Raw genomic sequence first — 18991 nt, forward strand, 5'->3', positions numbered from 1 at the left:
CCCAGGGTTCCCCCAGATCCTTGCCAGCCGTGAGGCTGTACCTGAAGTGCCATTGTAGTCCCCGATTCGCAGCTTGTACAGGCTGCGGGCGTCGCCGATGGAGAACTTGTCGTAGTAGGCGTAGGCCGCTTCCTGACCGTCCCTCATGTCGATCCGCAGCTCATAGCGCCCCTGGGACGTGATCTTGTGGATGTTGTCCAAGCCTGTTGAGGCAAATAGTGAAACACCTGGTGAGACTCGGTGCCTGGATCCGCTCTGTGAGCAAACAGGGAAAGCTCTAAGCAAATAAGACAGCTGTGGGAAATGAGAGTGAGGAGAGGAATCGAAGAGCAGCAGCACTTCTGGTGAGTCTCTGTCTCTCCTGGCACTGCTGGGGCCTGAGCTCTCTGTCCTCACTCAAGTTTCACCTCTCTGCACCTAGGAGACATGAGTTCAAGGCCCAGGTTTAGCTTTCTCCCTGCTGCTGGAGCTGGGAACCTTCAGCTGTGGAGCGCTGGTGCTTCTTATGTTGCTGTTAAGCTCCTGTACAAGCCAGAGTGTGTTTACGCTGCAGGGCTGGCCTTGGCTCCTGTTCAGGTTTTGGGGGAGCACACTCAATTTTAGAACTGTGCTGGGACTCCCACTCACTCCTTTCCTACTTTCTTTGGAAAACTGGCTTGCTGGCCAAGGCCATGAGCTGTAGATGTCACCAATGTAACCTGTAGTCATTGGATGAAGGGTTTGGTCCATGAAAATCCCAGTGTACCCCTCTTTTCTTCTAGGACGAGCAAGTTAGGGAGCTGCTGACCTTCACCATGTGCTTTTACGTGACGTGTCCATGAGTGTCTTCTAATGTGAAGGGCAGGGAATGAACAGAAGGAAAACTGTCTGAGGGAGAGCGTAGAGGAATGTGGTGAAAGGCAGGGAGCCAACAGCTGGCACAGGTGAGCAGCACAGTGCACAGGGAGCTTGGGTTTGACACCTCGATGAAAGACAACCAGTGAAGGTCATACCCAGCCAGAACTCATCCTCCAAGTTTCCAAAGCCAACCCGGTAATCTGCCCATTTTCGGAAGAAATCAGTCAGCCCGTTCTGCCGCCGCTGGAAGACCTGAGGTGGAGGAAGACCACGGGGAAAATCAGTGTGATGGAGGTGAGGAATGTCTTTATTTTGTGTGTCCGAAGCCTAACAAAGATAATACTTCATCATCCTACTGTGCCTTTCAGGGGAGAAAATTGCAATGCCCATCCAGTTATTGTTAATTGCAACCATGCAATTAATTCATGTGCAGATGGAGAAATAAAAGAGGTGTTAGATAATGTCCAAGGCAAATCAATGTGAGAATAGGAAGGAATTGGCCTTTGAGCTTTCTGCTCTACCCAACACATGGCGCCTCTGGTTTTCTAGCACATGATTCTGCTTTCAGCTGGCTATTTCTGTGATATCCAAGGGGATGCTCTGAAGCAGAGTGAGATGGAGGGAAATCTACTGGCTAGAAATCAGCATTTGAGGAAGCCCATTTTTTTTTGGTTTTGACTATACATCTAGCAGGGTTTTGTGTAACGTGTGTAAGTAAGTGTTTGACATGAATAAGATCAAAGCACCATGGCATTATTTACTTATGCTGTCAGTCCATCTACGTCAAGACAAGCAGTGTTTGTGCAATTCAAAAGCCAAGGAGGCATTTGTTTCTAAAGTGCTCCTGTGCAGACTCAGCTGGGGTGATGCCTGACACCCTCCTACCGCAGGCGGCGTGAATCACTCCCCGTGAAAGCTACCGGCCATTAATTTCATTTCTAGAACAATAAATCAGCTTCACTCACAGATTTTGCTCTCCAGAAGCACTGCAAACATGTCAAATAAATCAAAGGGCATTTCTCCAAGTGTAACTATTATTACCGGAGCGTGGGCCATTCCCCGTGGCGTGGGAAATGAAGCGTGCGATATGAAGCCTGCTGTCGTTCCCGCGCAGCGTGGGGCTTGGCTCTGCTGGTAGGATGAGGCTTGGCTACTCTGTGATGGGGACAACACGCAGGACAAGCCCACAGCTACTCACAATCCAGCCGCCTCCGTCGGTGGTCATGTCGCAGAACACCGGCACCCTCTGGCTGAGGTCCCCGTTGATGGAGATGGTGTAGACGCCGCTCAGGGTGTCTCCGTTCATCAGGTGCTGGGCACAGTCCTGGGGGTTTGCGAACACACGTCCTCCTGCAAAATTAAAAAATTTAAAAAGGCAAAATTTAAGCAAAGAGATGCCTTTTCCCCCATGCCTCAGGCTCCACTGGTTGTGATCCAGGTAAGGCCTAACTTGGCTGCCGTGTCCCGAGTAATTCAGTGAGGCAGTGGGACTTTACACCTGCCATCAACATGAGAGGACTTAATGGAAAAAAATGTGTGCATAAATTAATTATCTCCCATATGTCCTATATTGGAGAGGTGCATGGTAACATCACTATGAATGATGAGGGATGTCACTTCTTGGACCATCTTTGTGCACCGTGTCTGAAACCCTGGGGTTTAATCTGTCACCAGCATATTTAGACAGCTGTGAAAATACCAAAACCTGTTCTCCTCTCAGGATTGCCAGCTCCAATCAAGTTTTATGACTTTCCTCATTCCAAGGGGATTCTCCTGATTCTCCATGCCCTTGGAAATGATGGTGGACTTATGCTGAGCTAATTTTCACTTGCAAGTTGGGCAGGAATTAGGCTGTGTGAGATGCTAGAGACAGGCAGCATGGGCAGTGTGACTGTACTATGGGTGTCCTCTAATGAGGAATCATCTCATTTGAGGGCCAGAGTTTAGGATAGTCCTAATTAGGAGACCCCCTCAGTATTGGAATGTCAGCGCTGGGCACAACTTTTTCTTATTTGATGCAAAAGAGGGAAACGCATCTTTTTCTTTGCTGTTGTTGCATATGGGTGATGGAGTAAATAAGTGCAGAGCTGGAAATGTGGATGTGGCTTTCAAGGATGTCTCAGTCACACAGTGACAAGGTTTGAAGGACCTTCAATGCTGTGTGTGTCCATCACAATTGTGTGGTGCCCCATAGGACCAAGGTACAACCCCTGTCTGTTGCTTTCCACTTGGGTGTATTCCCCCTCCTTGTGACCAGAAGACTCAGAGGTCATTGCTTTGTCCAAATGTTGAAGATTCCCTATTTTTTTTCATCTCCCTGGTCTGTAGTGCAGTGTCTGGGGAGACATTGTTTACATTTTATAGTATCCAACAATGAAAACTTCTTCAAAGACAATGAGTTTGGGCTCCCCTGAGCTCTGTGGAGATTGCTTGTTTCTTAATTTATATTCATATCTTTAAGAGCCAAGGAGACCTTGAAAGACATTTCAAACCCCTATAAATTATAAATACTGTATCTGTTTCTTCCTTTTGTCTCATCTGTGTACAATTCCCCAAGAACCTTATGCAAACATGAAACAAAAGAGGCCGAGCTATTAATATGTCAGAGGGAATAGAAGAACCCCGGGATGTGTACTGTAAGCAGAAGGAAGCAAATCAATTTAAATTAAGCCTGGATGTTTTTCTTTTTTTAAAATTTTTTATAGTGACTTCTTGAAGACAAGTCCTTGTTCTCAGCAAAGTGTCCTGATGCGTTGCCAGAGTAAATTGAATCCCAGATCTTGATGCTTCACTCAGGGGTGTGTGCATGGATTGCATTGCCTTGGTGATAGTTCCTGGGTGCTTCTGTCTCATTGATATTGGGGTAAGTGGGGAGAAGCTGGTTTCTTGATGATGCTTTTCTTCATCTTAAAAGCAAATTAAACCTGTGTTGGATGCTGCATCAGCTGGCAACGGTGACTCTAATGCTGCTGAGGTCTGACGTTTGTGTTCGATGGAAAAGGTGCTCTGCTTGCCTGCTGTGACTGGATTTCTGCTGCTTTATCCCAGCTGAGAAGTCACCCCTGTGCAGCTTCATCCCTGACTCCCAAACAGCCTCAAAGATTAGATGCATATGTCCATCACCTACCTGAATTGCACTGGCCTTATGTGCCCATGTAAGAGGCAAGAATAACAGGAAAGTCTGTTCAATAGATGCATTAGAGCAGAGTCTTTTCTTCTTTTGTTGATATAAGTAGTTGCTATTATCTCTTAAAAGCAGGTACCTTTGCATGTAACTGAGATGGGGAGGTGTACCCACAGCTGATTCAAAGAAAATTCTCCTAACTGAACTGGCAGTGCAGATCAGAGGAATTTTGGTGGATGTCATGTATAGGCTTCTTAGTGCTTTTGAAGCCCAGGAGAAATGGGATTGGGTTCAGCCCTGAACAAGATGCACTCTATCTGTAAGTGCCCTGGCCTAGCCAGGCTTCTCAAAGAGGGTGAGGGACATTTGCTTTGCACTATTTCTAATGTGAATTGTTGCAGAGGGTGGGAGCGATGGTGACTTTCTTTGTAAGCTTCATTCTTGCCAGCATAAGTATTCTGTGTGTGAGGGCTGTGGTGACTGTGGATGCCTTTGATTTGGAAAGCAAATCGTTCCCATTGCCTTAGTGGATTGTGAATTCTCTAGCATTAGAGTGGGGAGGAATAATGCAATTAGATAAAGTCAGTGGATTAGATAAAGTGCTGGCTCTGCTGTCTGTGACCCCACTGGTGGTGGTGGAGATGCACCTGCTTTATGTTTCCAGGGATGCTCCATCCCTGGAAACTTTCAAGGTCAAGTTGGACAGGACTCTGAGCAACCTGATCAAGTTGAAGATGTCCCTACTTATTGCAGGGGGGTTGGACAAGGTGACCTTTAAAGATCCCTTCCAACCCAAACTATTCTATGATTCTTTGATATTTGTGAGTGATTGGATCATGTCTACAGTGTGGAGAGACCCAGCTGGTCTATTCACTGCAAGAGCTTACCTGTGGATACATGATGTTGACTATGCATTTGAGGAGGGGCAAGGACAAGGAAAAGGGCCTGGTAAATGGGTTGGGTCTTGTGTTTGTGTTATAGATCCTTCAGCCATTTTGTAGCAAGGCAGCACTGTAGGGCATGGCATTGTATGTACCTCTCTGTGGATTGTGATGGGGTGCTGCCTGAGGAGGGAAAGCCCATAGAAGCAGTCCACGCCTACCAGCATGGTATGTGTGCTGACCTCCACCTTCCCGAGTGGGTGTGGCTCAAGTCCTCACCTGTGGTGAAGGTGGTGGAGATGACGCCGCTCTGCACAGCATTTTGGGCAGCTTGCAGGCGCACGGTGTACTCCGTGGTCTCCGACAGCCCCTCCAGGCGGATCCACGTGTCCTCGGCATCCACAATCAGCTCCTGTACATGGGTCCCAGAAGGAGGCAGACACCAAGAGCAACAGATGAGAAAAGCGGTGGGGAGCCTAAAGAGCAAGCGAGGAGGGAAAGGAAGCCACAAACTACCGCAGCCCTTGGTGCCTGGTCAAGGAGTGTTGCATGGCTGCTTACACCCTTGGACTGAGTCAATGAGGGCAATGAACACGGTCAACATTTTGGGATGGTTTGCGTGGGAGAAAGCAAGATGGCTTGGACACAGGCAATTTAAGTGTTTGCAGTCTGTGTGCTCTGTTTACCAACTCTGTTGGGATGTGCATGCCCTCAGTACAGGGCATGACTGATGGCCCGAGCAGCACAAGGAGCAGAGCAGGCCAAACCTGGTTACCAGCCAGTTTTGACTCCGTTGATTCCTGGCCTGTTAATTTTTCTGGTTGAGTGCCACACAACGTTATCGAACCCCTTCTGCAGAGCCACTGTCCCCTGGCTGCTGTGAGCCTGTCACACCAGCTAAGGAAACGAGACTGGTGGCTGTGATGTGTTTCTGATGGCATTTGTAGCAGCTCTCCAGACAGGCAGATGTGGACACACTCATTAAATAATCAAATATATTGTATTGTGGGATTAATTAGCTGTCTGTGCCTGTCTTCCTTTTCACAGGAAGGGCAAATGGCATTTTTAGCATCTCTGTTTGCAGGATAATTTTCTCCTGCCTCAGCTTGCTTGTGTTTCACAAGCCGTGAATTTCCCCTGTTCCTCCAAACTTTCCAGGTATCCCCTCTATGCTCAGACCTGCAGGTGTGCATAATCATTTTGCCTTAGGCAATTTCTTCTTGCTTTTTCTTATTATTTATCTAAAGTATCTGCTTATGCAGAAAGTAATGCCTGCCCTTCTGGTCTCCCTGAGCCAGTGAGCATTGTTGTTTTGCTTTGTAGGGTTTCTCCTGGTTGTTTCTCCATAGTCTTGTTATTCCCTGACTTTATGAGCCTGTTTCTTTGCGAGGACTCACTCACCTTCCGGCTGCCGTCAGGGGATCTGTAGGTCATGACGTAGTTCTCGATCTCTCCCACGGGAGGAACCCAGGAGAGCAGGGCGCTCCGTCGGGTGACTTCACTGGCAGTCAGATTTGTTGGAGGATCCAAAACTGCAACAGTGGATAGGGACCCCAGGGAAGGGAACATTCTCACACACAACCACCCCAGTTCCATTTCCCAACTCAGTACACTGGGATTCAACCTCGCAACACTGAGCTACAACCCAAAGTCCACCCTCGCCCTCAGTTTCAAGACCTCATCACCCCTCCCCAGCCTTGAACAGAGCTCTGCAAACCCTCTAGAAGTCCTCTGCCAATGTGCCACCTCAAGGGTAACAGCTCTGAAGTTAATGTCAAGCTGCTTGTGAGCAAAACCGGTTGTAGAGCTCTTCTGGACTATGGCCTTGGGCTAGAAAAAAACCTGGTCAAGAGTATTTTCAGGAAACCACATCCAGGGGAAATCAAAGATAGAAAGGAGTTGATGGATGTTGAAAAATGAAAATGATGGCAGATGCTTGTTGATTAAAACTCTGTTCTTGTGTTGTGCCCAGCGCTAGCATTTGGGTGTCCTTTTGGCACATGGCTACTTCTATGCCCACTGTATGTGAGAAGAGCTTTGGCTCAGCCTGGCTGGCTGCTTGTCCTGGGGTGAGTGCATGGCTGAGGGTGGGAGGCGGGGAGGTGATTGTACGTACGGGTTGTGAAGTTGGTGCTGATGGTCTGGCTGGTGAGAGGCCCGCTGGTGGCATACATAGAGACCATGTAAGTGGTACTGGGCAGCAGGTTGGTCAGCTGGTACTCCTGGCTGTCTCCATCCACAAGAATTGTTTCTCCTGCAACTGTAAGCCAACAGGGATGGGTTTAGGCAAAAGTTCCATGTAATTCCCCAAAATGTGCCTCTGGGTATGATCTCATGAACAGAAGCACTTGTAATGCTGAAACACCATAAGCTGCAGTGCCACAGCTGAGCTGCAGTGGTGGTATTCAACCTGAAGGATAGTCTTATTTTTCCCACTGTCCCTATAAAACCCAGAGTAAGGGCTCCATCCCTACGCCCTCCCTGAAGGGCACCTGCCAAACTCTGGGCTTTGGGATGGGGGAGAGGTGGAGGTGAGCTGAAACAGAGCCCCAGTGTACCTGCATGGCGGGTGAGGATGAGGACGTAGCTCTCCACCTCTGACAGCGGCGGGTTCCACTGCAGCAGCGCCTCGGTGGGGGTGATGTTTGTGGCCGTGACCCCCAAGGGGACATCCATGGCTGCATGAGGGAGACATTCAGAGAGTCAGAGGCATTAAGAGACTGGAGACTGAGCTATGAACTGGAAGGGCTTCTTGTGGCCCACTGCTCGTGGTCTTGCCCTGCTGCTCAGGCACATGAGCCTGCAGGGGAGTTACTGCTGCCTAGGCTGGAGTGCAGAGATGTCATATATTGTGCTACTCTGCTACCTGGGCTGCTCCTCCTCTGTTTTCCTGATGCACAGCCTGGGATGTTAGGGATTTTCTTTAGGTTTTGAGGAGTCTGTGGATAGCGGAGGGTTTTATTCTTGCAGCAGATGCTGTTTGTGACGGGGCTTCCCCAGGGATTATTTCTGAAAATCTGCACTCCCTTTAAGAAAGCTTGTCATGGTGGCCCAACATTATGTTTCTGGCTTCCCTGTGCCTGGTACACAAGTTTATCACTTTCCCCATGACTACCTATGAATATTCTGGAAAAGCTTTGCTGAGACACATTTCAAAAGCCCACATTGGGCCCTTGTGAGCCTTGCTTATCATCCCAAGCTTGCATCAGGCTGGCATGAGGTCCAGCTTGCTCTCAGTCGCCTGATTACTAAGGGAAGAAGGGATTGCCAGCCCTGCCCAGGGCTGGAGCTGTCACTGTTTGGTTGCTCCCTGCCCACCAGGAGCCCCTTCCCACCTGTGTAGGCAGTGATGGAGGCCAGCTCACTCTCCTCCCGGCCCCGCACACTCTTCACCCCGATCTCGTACTTGGTGGCGGGCTCCAGGTGGTGCAGGGCGTGCTCGGTGACATCCTTGGGGAGGGCGGTGCTGTCTGTCCTCCCTGCAGGGATGGAGCCAAGAGCTTTGGCAGCATGGCTGGCCCCATCCCTGGGGTACAGGAGGTGCTCAGGAGGGGAGGGCAGTGCCACAAGGTACTGGAGTTAACTGGGTTTCATGCCTGCAGGTGCTCATCACTGCTGGCTTGGCCTTTTCAGCATCATAAGCAAAACTGGGGCCAGGGAAGATGAGGTAGTGGAAGCAGATGAGGGAGGTGGGATTTCAGGATTGAGCCCTGAATTAGCCATCTCTGTGAACCACATACTGCAGGGGGTCGCTCCCTGTGCCAAGCTGGCCCTTGGCTGCTGTTGTCCCTTCTCATCCCCATCCCTGACAGTCCATCCTCTATCCCTGTAGCCTTTTGTTCCATGCCAGTTATTGGTGGCTTTTACCAGGGCATGGGATGCTGTCTGGGATGAGGATGACCTGGTGGCTTGTTCATGCCAGCAGATGGAGGGAGGGTTGGCAGCTGGGAGCTCAGGGCATGAGCAAGAGTGCTCTGATCCCTTACCTTCAGCAGCATGGTAGGATATTCTGTAGTGGTCGAAGGCAGCAATGGGAGGGCTCCAGTAGACCATCATGGACTCCTGGGTGACATTGCCCACCCTGAGGTCCTTCGGCGCATCGATCCCTGGAGAGATGGAGCGCAAAGCAAAGCTGTGGGAGGCAGGTCCACTCCTTGTCCCCCTGCCTGCCCTCCCGGTGGGGTCCCGTGCCTGGTGGGGGGTGTCCTGTGGTACCTGTGGTGATGGAGCCCATGACAGGCTCGGAGCTGATGGCGCCGTGCACGGCCACCAGGGACACCAGGTACTCAGTGGAGGGCTGCAGGCCCATCAGGCTGGCGTGCCGGCGGGTGCCATCCAGGGTGACCTGCTGTGCCTCCTCCGCATCCTGAGGGCTGTAGGTGAGGATGAGGCGGTCTGCAGGTGGGGATGGGTCACTCCACGTGACATTGACACTGGAGGACGTCAGCTGGGAGAAGTGGAGCTGTGTGATGGGTCGAACACCTGGAAGGCGGAGAGGAGAGATGCAACCCCAACTGTCTGCAGATCCTGGCCTCCACGTTGTTCCCAGTGCTGATTTGGGAAATACCCAAGAGAGGTGGCAAAGCTGGAGCTCTGGGCTCTCCACTGATTTGAAGCTGTGCTGATGTCAATAGACAGAACCAGGAGGGGGAAAATGGTGCTTTTGTCAGCCCTGCCTGCAAACACCCTCCATCCCGGACCCATCTGGTAGGTGAAGGAGCTGTCCTGCTGCAGATGGTATGTGTTGTCTGCACTTCAAAAGAGGGAGAAATGAAGCCTTGAGGGACCTAACAAGGTTCTCTGACTGAAAAGTCTGCAGTCATGGACATACAGACCACCCTGACAACAGAGAACAGCATGGGCTGTCTGTTCCCCCATTTCTGCCTCGTCCTTTTGGAAGCCTCCAGCCAGGCAAGTGTGCTCAGTGCTGCTGGCCAAGGAGACTGTGCCACCACATTGGTAGCAACATCCTCCTTTTGAGGTCAATAGATCTGCTTCCATGTGGACACACTGACTCCAGCTCTCATCCCCATCACTGCCCAAGGGCTTTGGTGCTGGGGATGTGGTGGGCTGGCAGAGGTGACAACACAGGGTAGTGGTCTGTGGCCTTGGCCCCATCCCAACTTGTCTGTCTTTACCTGTGAAGGCGTCCACGGTGGCCTCCAGGCTCTGCTGCCGTCCCCTCTCGGCAATAATGGAGATGGTGTACTCTGTCCCAGGCTCCAGCTCTGAGAGGGTGAGCTGTGACTCGTCCCGGGACACCGTCACTTCCGAGGCCATCCCTGAGGCAGGGGTGAAGGTGACACGGTAGTGGTCGATGGGACCTGTGGCTTTGGTCCACGCCAGTGAGATGGACGTCTCTGTGGAGGCTGTCACCACGAGGTCCCGGGGGCTGTCAAGCTCTGTGGGAGAGGGTTGGTGCAGACCTTTGTCCCCATGCACAGACTGTCCCATGGGGACATCTGAGCCACAGGAGCCAGCTGTGTGTGAAGCAGGCAGCGGGGCCAAACTCACCAGTCCTGGCGTTCATGGTGGCCGGCACGCTCTGCTGGCTGTCCATCACGGCTGATATCCCGATGCCGTACTCTGTTCCCGGCACCAGATCTGCCAGGGAGTGCAAAAGACATGAAGGGGTGTGAGAACAGCGCCTGGCAGGGTGACCTCAGGGTGCAACCCCCCCAGCTCCCACAGCTGGGGACATCCAGGGCACCCCTGGGGTGAGCAGCCCTCCCACAGGTCAGCAGTTCCTCCGTGCATTGCAGAAGCGCTGAGCCTTCTTTAAAAGCCCTGTGCATGCCTTTGGACAGGGAATTTGGATTATTTTAGCTCAGAAACAAGACATTTTTAAAAGTTGTTGCTGAGGTCTGCTGTAACTGCTGGCAGCGAGACAGAAGCTCTGTGTGTGCGAGCTGAGATGGGAATGACAAAGTAGCTATATTTGTTTCCAAAGTGATGCAACATCGAATATTGTCACAGGGCTGGTGTCTTGAAAAGAAATAAATTATGCAGAGTAAATGAAATATACATTAATTAGGAAAGGTGCAATCTTCCTGGGAGCTGAATCAAGCCCTTGCTCCTTGGAGGGGCTGTATCCTGCAGTGCCTCTCTTAAGGGACATGGGAGTCGAGTTCATCCAGTTCCTTTCCTGATTGCTGTGATAACCATGTGGGACATCTCCTGCCTCTGCCTGTCACTTCTACTTGGCTGCTGGTGGCTCTATTCCTCTCCTCCCTGTGCTTCCTGATCTTTCCCACAGAGCTAAAAAAGCCATGAACCCTCCAGCCCAGCCTCACCCTGCCTTGCCCAGGGGAAGCATCCCCTGGAGCCACCAAAACCTTCCTCAAGAGGTCAGGAGAGAGGGAAACCCTCACCCCATGCTCTTCTCTTGCTACAGTGCAGTCTTGGTGATGGGGGGAAGATGGACCCACATCACTTATAGGCCCTCCCCAGTAAGTGTCAGAAGTATCCTGGAAAGGAGGAGAAGAGCCTGGGAGAAAGGGAGAGGAGAAGGAAGAAATGAGCAGGAGCATATAAACCAGTCCTTTTTCTCTGCCATCTCTTTTGGGTAGTGCAATATTATTGATACTTCTGTGCAAATGCTGATTTTTAAGAGAGACTATGGGGCAAGGCAAGGCTTCCTGTATTTTTAAGCTTAAATCTTTGATAAACTCTGCTCAGTGCCATTCCTCACTGCTTTTCCTGCAGGCAGATGAAGGTGATGGAAGGAATTACTGGTTGTTTTCATGTCATGGATCCCATCAGGCTGGCTGGAAACACATCCCAACGTGTTTTGCTCCCCATACAAGACTGGAGGACAGAACTGCTCTGTGCATATCGGAGCTATGGGAGAGCTCAGTGCCATCCACACCACAGCTCTCCTGGCTTTTTTTTTTGCCAGCAGAATGATTTTTTGGGTTATTTTATGCTATGATTGGATTTTTTTTTTAATTGGTTTGTTTATTACCCTGGGAACTGGAAGCAATGCACTTAGGTGATGATGGAGGCACTATGTAAAAATCACTCTGCTATCGACTTAAGCCTCTGCATCTCTGCAGCTTGCTCTGGCAGGATTTCTTGCAGCCCTGCCTGAGTCTGGCAGAGACTTGGCACCTTTTTTAATTTTATTGAGAAAAACAAGAGCCTTCAGACTGCCACGTCCTCCAAGGCAAGCTCAGGTTCTGCCATGGGTGTCGTTGCAGTTTGTGTCACTGGTGCCATGTTGTACCTCTGCCCCAGGGAGGACAGTTTGGCCCGTTTTTAATGCTTCTTCTCACTTGGAAAGCCAATAAATGTCCTAGAGGAAATGCAGGAGCCCAGCAGCCAGCCTCTGATCTCATCCCACTTCTCCATGCGTGTCCTCATCAGGAACGCAGCAGAAACTATCCCTAACATTTTTCTTCTTTCCACATACCACGTTTTTCAAGCTATCTGCTCTAATTGCCTTCCTGCCCTCCAGCCTTTCTCATGATTCTGCTGCTGTGCCTGCAACTTAACATTCGACTTTCCTTCTGGACTTACTCCTATAGCTCCATGTGGCAGATTCCTGAGCCCTTGAAGGTCCTGGGAGGGCAGAGAGTCAACATGGAGGAACCTGATGTCCTGCCACACTGAAGAGCTTCAAGCTGAATAAGTGAGCTTTTTTTGTGTAAGTAAGTCTTTTCTTTGCTCAAAAAGTGCCACCAGAGTGGCAAATCCATCAGGCAAGCAGTTCTGGTAGAAAAAAAAAAAAGAAAACCAGATCTCACATGGTGCTTTGCTGTGTTGCTGCACGAGGTGTTTGGGGCTTTCCTGGCAGCGAGAGGTGGGTGGTGTTTGCAGCCCCTGGTGGCATCCCCTGTGCTGAATTGTGTACCACTTAAAGGACTTGCTCAAAAATAGCATCCCTAGGTTTGGGTCTGCTTTGTGCCTGATTTGGAAAAAGACAACAAATTCAGGCAGCCTGGCTCCCCGTCACTGCCCATGGGGCATCATCACCTGTGTCTCTTTCCCAACAAGGAAAAAAAGAGAAAGGTGAAAAAATATTTCCCTCTAGATCAGCCTAAAAAGGCTTCTTCTCCTCATTTCTCACTTTGCTCCTTGCCAGCTCTATTTGGCACCCAGAAAGATCTTTGGTGGAGGTGCATGACTTGGAGGTGCCTGATTTGGAGGTGCATTACTTGGAGGTGCATCACTTGTGGATAAGCAGCACCCAAATCCAGACCCACGCAGGGGAAAATGAGCTACATCCCAAGGAAAACCTTCTCTCCAGTAAGGAGTAAACTCCAAAACAACCTCAAACACATGCCAGCATAAGGGCAACGGCGTATCAGTGCTGATTTGGGCTCTCCACTGCCCTACCTGCTTGAGAGGAGGAGGAGAAGGGGGAGGAAGGGCGCACACATACCTGCAAGGGTGGCGCGGGTGGTGGGACCGGTGTCACGCGGCACCAGGACCTCGTGGTAGTGCTCCCCGGCCAGGGTGCTGTAGACCACCCTGTAGCTGTTGGCCTCGGCCTCGCTGTTGTCCCAGGCGAGCTCGAGGCTGGCGGGCGTCCGCGAGCCCACCCGCAGGTTCTTGGGGGCATCGATCTCTGCGCGACAAAAGGGAGAGAGGCACCATCTCACTGCCGGGAATGCACCCCGCAGCCTTGGCACGGCCCGAGGGTGGAGGGGCACCCAGGTGTGATGCCTGAGAAGTCCCATGGGGGGTCCCTCCTCCCCAGGGCACGGGAAGGGCTGGGATATCTGCTCTCACCTGCTGCTCAGCACAGACTGGGAGATGCTGCCCAGGTGAGCGGTGTGAGTGCTGGGGCACTCACAGCATCCTTAGTAAGTTGCTTTGGGAGCTAATTCCATGTTATTTGGAAAAGAAAACTGTTTTCCGCCCATAGCAGAGTAAGGGAAAGTGAGGCAGTGTGAGGGCTCTGTAGCAACCATGCATTGGCCTGAACTGCTCTTAGAAGAACCTGGAGCATCTTTACAGGCTCATTCACACCCAGACGTTTCCCAAAGTGTTTGTTTATTAGTGCTGCTGAGGCTGTGCACCAAATCTGCTCTGGTTTGCACAATAAACCCTCTGGTGAGCGATGGGTTGGGGCTGGGCACCAGCAGACAGTGGGTAATGGTGATGGATCTGAGTTTGGGGGGGATTTTTTGTGTTGCCTTTTAGAAATAAAGTGAGGAAGGCCAACGCAGCAAATCAGTCGGGGCGAACATCTCTTCCGAAATATTTATCTATTGAGATATTTACACACACAATTCACACACCACAGTTATTACAGTAGGAGCCTCGTATCCACCAGTAACGTACATGACAAGTAATTTATATACCATAAACCACCATGGAAATACACACTCTGCCTCCTCCTTTATGGCACGGTAAATTAAACCCGTTAGGTGTCTGCAGGCTTAACATTAATTAAAGTTTTACTGACCAGTTAGGCTGTTTAGAGAAGATATAAAATGAGATAACCATGTTTCTGTCTGGGCTGCTTTCAGCTGCTTGACTGCTAATTCCTCAGGCAAGGCATTTGCCTTGGCTCTCAGTGCTGAATGGGAGTGAGCACTGTCTTGAATTCAGACCTGTGTTGAGTGTTTTGGTTCTTTTGAGAACTTTGCATGGAGCTCTGGGTGCTCTTAGGGGTGCTGGGTTTTAAAGTTTAGCTCAGCTGTGTGTCTAAACGGGCACTGAATCTGGTGGGGATGTGTGTCCCAGGCAGGTTCAGACTTGATGCTGCAGCAGGACACGGCCAAGGTGGAGTTGACTCAGGGTCTGTCTAAATGTGGGGGTTTGAGTCATCCATGCCTGGTCATTGGCATCTGGGATCACCTGGACTGCCCTGGGGACCATGTGAGCATCCCTGTGGGGCACAGGGCATGAAGACCTGTTGCACTGGAGGTTTAGGGACTAAACAGTAATGTAGGCACGAGTAAAGGGATCAGAAAACGGTTTTAGGGTGTGTATTTTAGGGGCAGCTGAATCATTTGCTCTGCCTTGCTCTATGAGGGATGCGAGGCACCTGCATTCAGGCGTCTCCACTCACACCTGCATCTTAACCATCGTGCTTTCATTCCACTTCTTCCTCCTAGCACACACCACACTAAACCCCAGCTCACTTGTGCCAGGGGGCAAACCAGGTGCCACTAAATCCCAGATGCAAAAATCCCCTCGCTTTGTCTCCGGATACGTCCTCGTTGCAGGACAGCCCATCTGCAGATCGCAGCAAGCCGTCTGCCCGTGCCTGCTGCGGGCCTAAAAGCTCACGCCAGTTCTCCCAGCAAAGCCAGTCTAGCTACCTGTGGTGAACTGGGCGAGGGCTGGCCGGCTCTCGTTGGCACCCCGCAGGGCGCTGACGGCGAGGTGGTAGCGGGCACCGGGGCGCAGGGCCTGCAGGGAGTACTGGCTGAGGGGGGGCTGCAGGCGGAAGGTGGTCCTCCCGCCCTCCCCATCCGCCAGCCCGTACTTCAGCAGGATGGCGTCCACCTTGGCGCGCGGCGGTGTCCACTCCACGAAGGCCACGGTGTCCGAGACGTCCCGCACCAGGATCTGCGTCGGGCCGTCGATGACTGCGGAGCATGGGGGGGGAAATGCGCACCTGTTACTTTGGGAGGGTTGGGTGGGGAAAGGGGGAAGCTCTGAGGTTGCCAAGCTTCTGGGGTGCTTCAGCCCGGCCTTCAGAGCGGCTGGGATTAGCATTTGGGGACAGGGAGAGAGGTGACATGAGCAAGGCCTTGACCCCAAGGTAGGGGGTTTGGTCCTTGTGGGTTCCCAGTCCCTTGTACCAATCTCCTGGCTCTTTCCTGAATCTGCTCCACTCTCTGTGGGCCCAGCAGCTCTCTCATTGATACCGTTACAGCTATAATGCAACTCATGCCCTTCTCTCAAGCTGGTTATCGGCAACAATCCTTCCCTGGCTTTTCCAGGTGGCATTTCCCAAGATAAAACCTCCTATATCTAACTGTAGTCCACTTTTTTTGCTCCTAGATAACTGCCCATATTTTGCATTGGAAAACGTGTAACTTTGTGCCCAGCTCTTCAAAGCATCCAGACTACTTTTATCGAGGATCTTCCACTCAATTTACTCTTTTCTGGGCCTTTCCATCATTGGTAAAATTTATCAGCAATGATATTATGTCTTTTGAAAGGTGTTGACAACGTGTTAAATAACGTGGGGCCAAGGACAGATCCAAGCATTTAGAACTGAGGAACATCTCTAGAAATGTTCCTGCTTCGGTGCCAGCTCCTGGTTTGTCCTTAAGCTGAGGGATCAACTTGTAAAGCTGTTGATGTCTTGGCTGTGGGGAGAGAGGAGAAAATGCAGCTGCTCTGGTGAGTCTTCATAACTAGCTGGGTGTGGGCTATGGTGGGTGTCTAACAAACTCCCTCAGATAAAAGGTTTTTAGGTAAATTCATACCAGGGATCTACCGGGAGACACTTTCAGATGTTTCTGCTTTCTTTTGCAGAGAATTGGGCCCTTCCCTCCTCCAGAGCCCCCAGCACTCAACCTTTGAACATCGTGGACTGAAGCCTGGCTGATGGATGCTTGGAGCCCAGCAGGACTTAAACACTGCATGGATGGATGGGGCCAAGCCTGGCCATTGCTCCTGTGCCATGGCAGTGCTGATGCCTGCTGGGCAGCCTGTTTTATCACTTGCATGATCACAAGGTGGGTGAGAAAGCCCACTCTGGTTCTGTAATTCAGAATATACTGTATATCTATATACATCTAGTATAGTGAATATAAGAGAAAATGACTATATAATAAGGGTGTGCTGAATGCTGCATGCCAGGGTCAGAAGTTCTGTGGGAGAATCTGTGTGGGCAGGGGTGAGAAGGACCAGGGAGGGTTGGAAAAAGACATGTGGGGGAATTTGGAACAGTGGGGTAAGGTCTGAGGGCAAAACAGCAACGGAGGAGGGAGGGCAGCTGGGAAGCACAGTGTTTAGGTAGGAGCTGGGTGTCCAGGACCAGGTCACGCTTATCCAAACCCTGAATCTCAAACTACTTCACGTTGTCCAGTCATCCAGGTGATGCACATCTACTTAGCTGTGTGGCATAAAACCATGGCTTTTCTGCTTGCTCCCGGCACTAGGTGTTGAGGCAGAACAAGGATGATGAGGATTAAGCTGTGGGGGTGCTGCAGAGGAAGGCAGACATGCCAGCACAGGGATGCCTTCAGGGAGCAGAAAGCTGGGAGCCACCACGCCACCTGTGCTCCCTGCAAAGGTCAACCTCGGAGTTCGAAGTACCAGCCTCTGTATTTTGTGCTGACATCCATGGGAAAGGAAGATTTGGGCTTGACCAGGAGATGTCTCTGTTAAGCCACGTCGAGCTGAGTGTGCACGCAAAGCGGGAGGAGAGGACTGAGCCGAGGAAGCTCAGACCTGCAGCAAACCACTGCTGGTGGAGGGACCCTCCCTTCGCTCTCACCACTGCCTCAAATTAGCAGCCTGAAGAGCATCACCTTGTTACAGCCCTCCAGCAGCTATTTAAGTGCTTTTTCTGTTTGGAACAGCTTGGGTGGAGGTAGTAGACGTCTGCCTGACTGCCAAGGCAGACTGCAGCAGGTCTGGCGTGGAGAGCCCCTTCTCCCAGTGAGCTCTGCCCACTGCTGCATCTCCTTCGGCGAGGAGAAGACACAGTTTTCTCTGGTCTACAGGATGGACCAGGGACTGGGCAAATGAATTGGTTAGGAAGGGACACGCTGTTGCTCCTGGCTCCCGGCCCTGCTGCCTGATTTGCGTGAATAGGTGGGAGTAGAGGGCATTTAGTGGAACAAAAACAGGTGGGAGTTTTAATCTGTTATATATGAGTAAGTAATACATTTATAGAGATATTTCTTGAGGGCTTGCAGCCTCTGAAATGTGAGATTAGCAGAGAAGAAGAATTTATCCAGCTATATAATAAAAGCAGACCCGAGTCTTCACTCCCAACCCCATTAACCTCGCCACGGTTTCTGTGCTTGTGGCAATTCAGGAGGGAGAGGGACAAAATACTGCATGAAGAAGCTGGTGCTGCAGTGCTTGGGCACCGGGGTGCTGCTACTTTTATCCCAGCCCATGCAGTGCCAGGCTGCTCTTGCTGATAGGATCTTATTTTTGGAACCAAGCCCTGGGCTCTGTCGTGCTCCCCCAGGTCAGGCTCACTCACGGGTTGAGACGCTGTCGGAGGTGGGAGGGCTCCTGGCTTGTTCCTTCAGGGCCACCACGGTGACAGTGTACTCCTCCCCCGGCTTCAGCCCCGTCTGGTTGAAGGTGGTGACAGTGCTGGGCAGCTGAGCAATCACACCACCCTCGTTATTCTGCCAGGGAGTGGAAATAAGCATTAAAAAAAAAACCCACAAAAATGGTGTTTTGGGGGACTGATGCATGGAGAGGAGGTGCCCCCCCCCCCCCTCCACGTCACATTCTTCCATGGCCAGCCGTGCATCCCCAGATCACATCCCACCATGGAGGTGCAGAAACCCAGGGTGAAGTCACCCACCAAGCAGGGAGCACCCATGTTGTTGGGCTGCAAAATCCTTCCCCATCGCTTCCCCCCTCAGCTTCTGTATTTTGCCATCTGTGTCTCTGCTGTTCTTCAGAAGGGAAGAGAGAATAAAAACAAAGCCTTGGCTAGACTACTTTTTCCTGCTCTTCAGGTGCCAGGAGCTTTCTGTAGTTGATGTACAGGTACGAAACTGTGAGGTCTTTATTTTGCCATCCCCTGCTTTTTAACCATCTTTATTACACTCATTAGGCTTTGCAGTTTTGCCCTGAAAAGCTGTAAGGCTTTAAACAACTGCAAATGTCACCTTTCCTGCCAGTGTTTGGACAAAGGATCTTTTCTTGCTGCTGTCTTCACTAATAACACACTAAACAAATCTTTGCATATAGCTCTCCATTCATATTCATCTCTTTTCTCATTAAACAGGAAATGTTCCATTTTAGCCATCAATTGCCATCTTACCTTTCCTAATTTTCTTTGCTAAATCTGTCTTTGTTTCATTTTTCCCCCATGGCATCCTCAGTGCGGGCAGCATATGGGCAATACCCACCTGTCCTGGATTTTGAGGGGCTGGGGGGTAAGAGCACTGTGGACACCACAGAAGGAGAATTGCTCTGCAGGAAAGTGCAAGCATCCTTGTGGGGATGCTGAGGACCAAATTAGCGTCCTCTCACTGAGTTTTTG

General features: G+C 50.9%; 1 protein-coding gene and 1 long non-coding RNA gene across 7 annotated transcripts in view; one reads left to right on the forward strand and one right to left on the reverse strand.

Moving 5' to 3' along the window:
- Positions 1-18991, reverse strand: part of TNR (tenascin R) — a 73751-nt gene that overhangs the window by 6724 nt on the left and 48036 nt on the right. For both annotated transcript variants that reach the window (XM_064664137.1, XM_064664138.1), the window contains 15 exons: positions 17972-18122; positions 15117-15386; positions 13226-13411; positions 10357-10446; positions 9981-10244; positions 9058-9324; positions 8829-8948; positions 8178-8321; positions 7401-7520; positions 6959-7102; positions 6244-6374; positions 5122-5254; positions 2036-2187; positions 993-1089; positions 42-203 (listed from right to left, as the gene is read on the reverse strand). In XM_064664137.1, the coding sequence (XP_064520207.1) occupies positions 42-203; positions 993-1089; positions 2036-2187; positions 5122-5254; positions 6244-6374; positions 6959-7102; positions 7401-7520; positions 8178-8321; positions 8829-8948; positions 9058-9324; positions 9981-10244; positions 10357-10446; positions 13226-13411; positions 15117-15386; positions 17972-18122 (2431 nt within the window). The remainder of the gene's footprint in view (positions 1-41; positions 204-992; positions 1090-2035; positions 2188-5121; positions 5255-6243; positions 6375-6958; positions 7103-7400; positions 7521-8177; positions 8322-8828; positions 8949-9057; positions 9325-9980; positions 10245-10356; positions 10447-13225; positions 13412-15116; positions 15387-17971; positions 18123-18991) is intronic.
- Positions 198-18440, forward strand: LOC135418658 (uncharacterized). Of its 5 annotated transcripts, none has more exons than XR_010432603.1 (7): positions 198-344; positions 762-1131; positions 3543-3700; positions 12369-12472; positions 12926-13089; positions 15966-16487; positions 16841-18440. It is a non-coding gene; the product is annotated as an uncharacterized LOC135418658 (long non-coding RNA). The 5 variants fall into 5 exon arrangements; XR_010432604.1 differs by having other exon boundaries at positions 15966-16149; positions 16285-18440; XR_010432605.1 differs by having other exon boundaries at positions 12369-12487; positions 15966-18440.

This window comes from Pseudopipra pipra, chromosome 9, assembly GCF_036250125.1.
Source record: "Pseudopipra pipra isolate bDixPip1 chromosome 9, bDixPip1.hap1, whole genome shotgun sequence".
Classification (NCBI taxonomy): domain Eukaryota; kingdom Metazoa; phylum Chordata; class Aves; order Passeriformes; family Pipridae; genus Pseudopipra; species Pseudopipra pipra.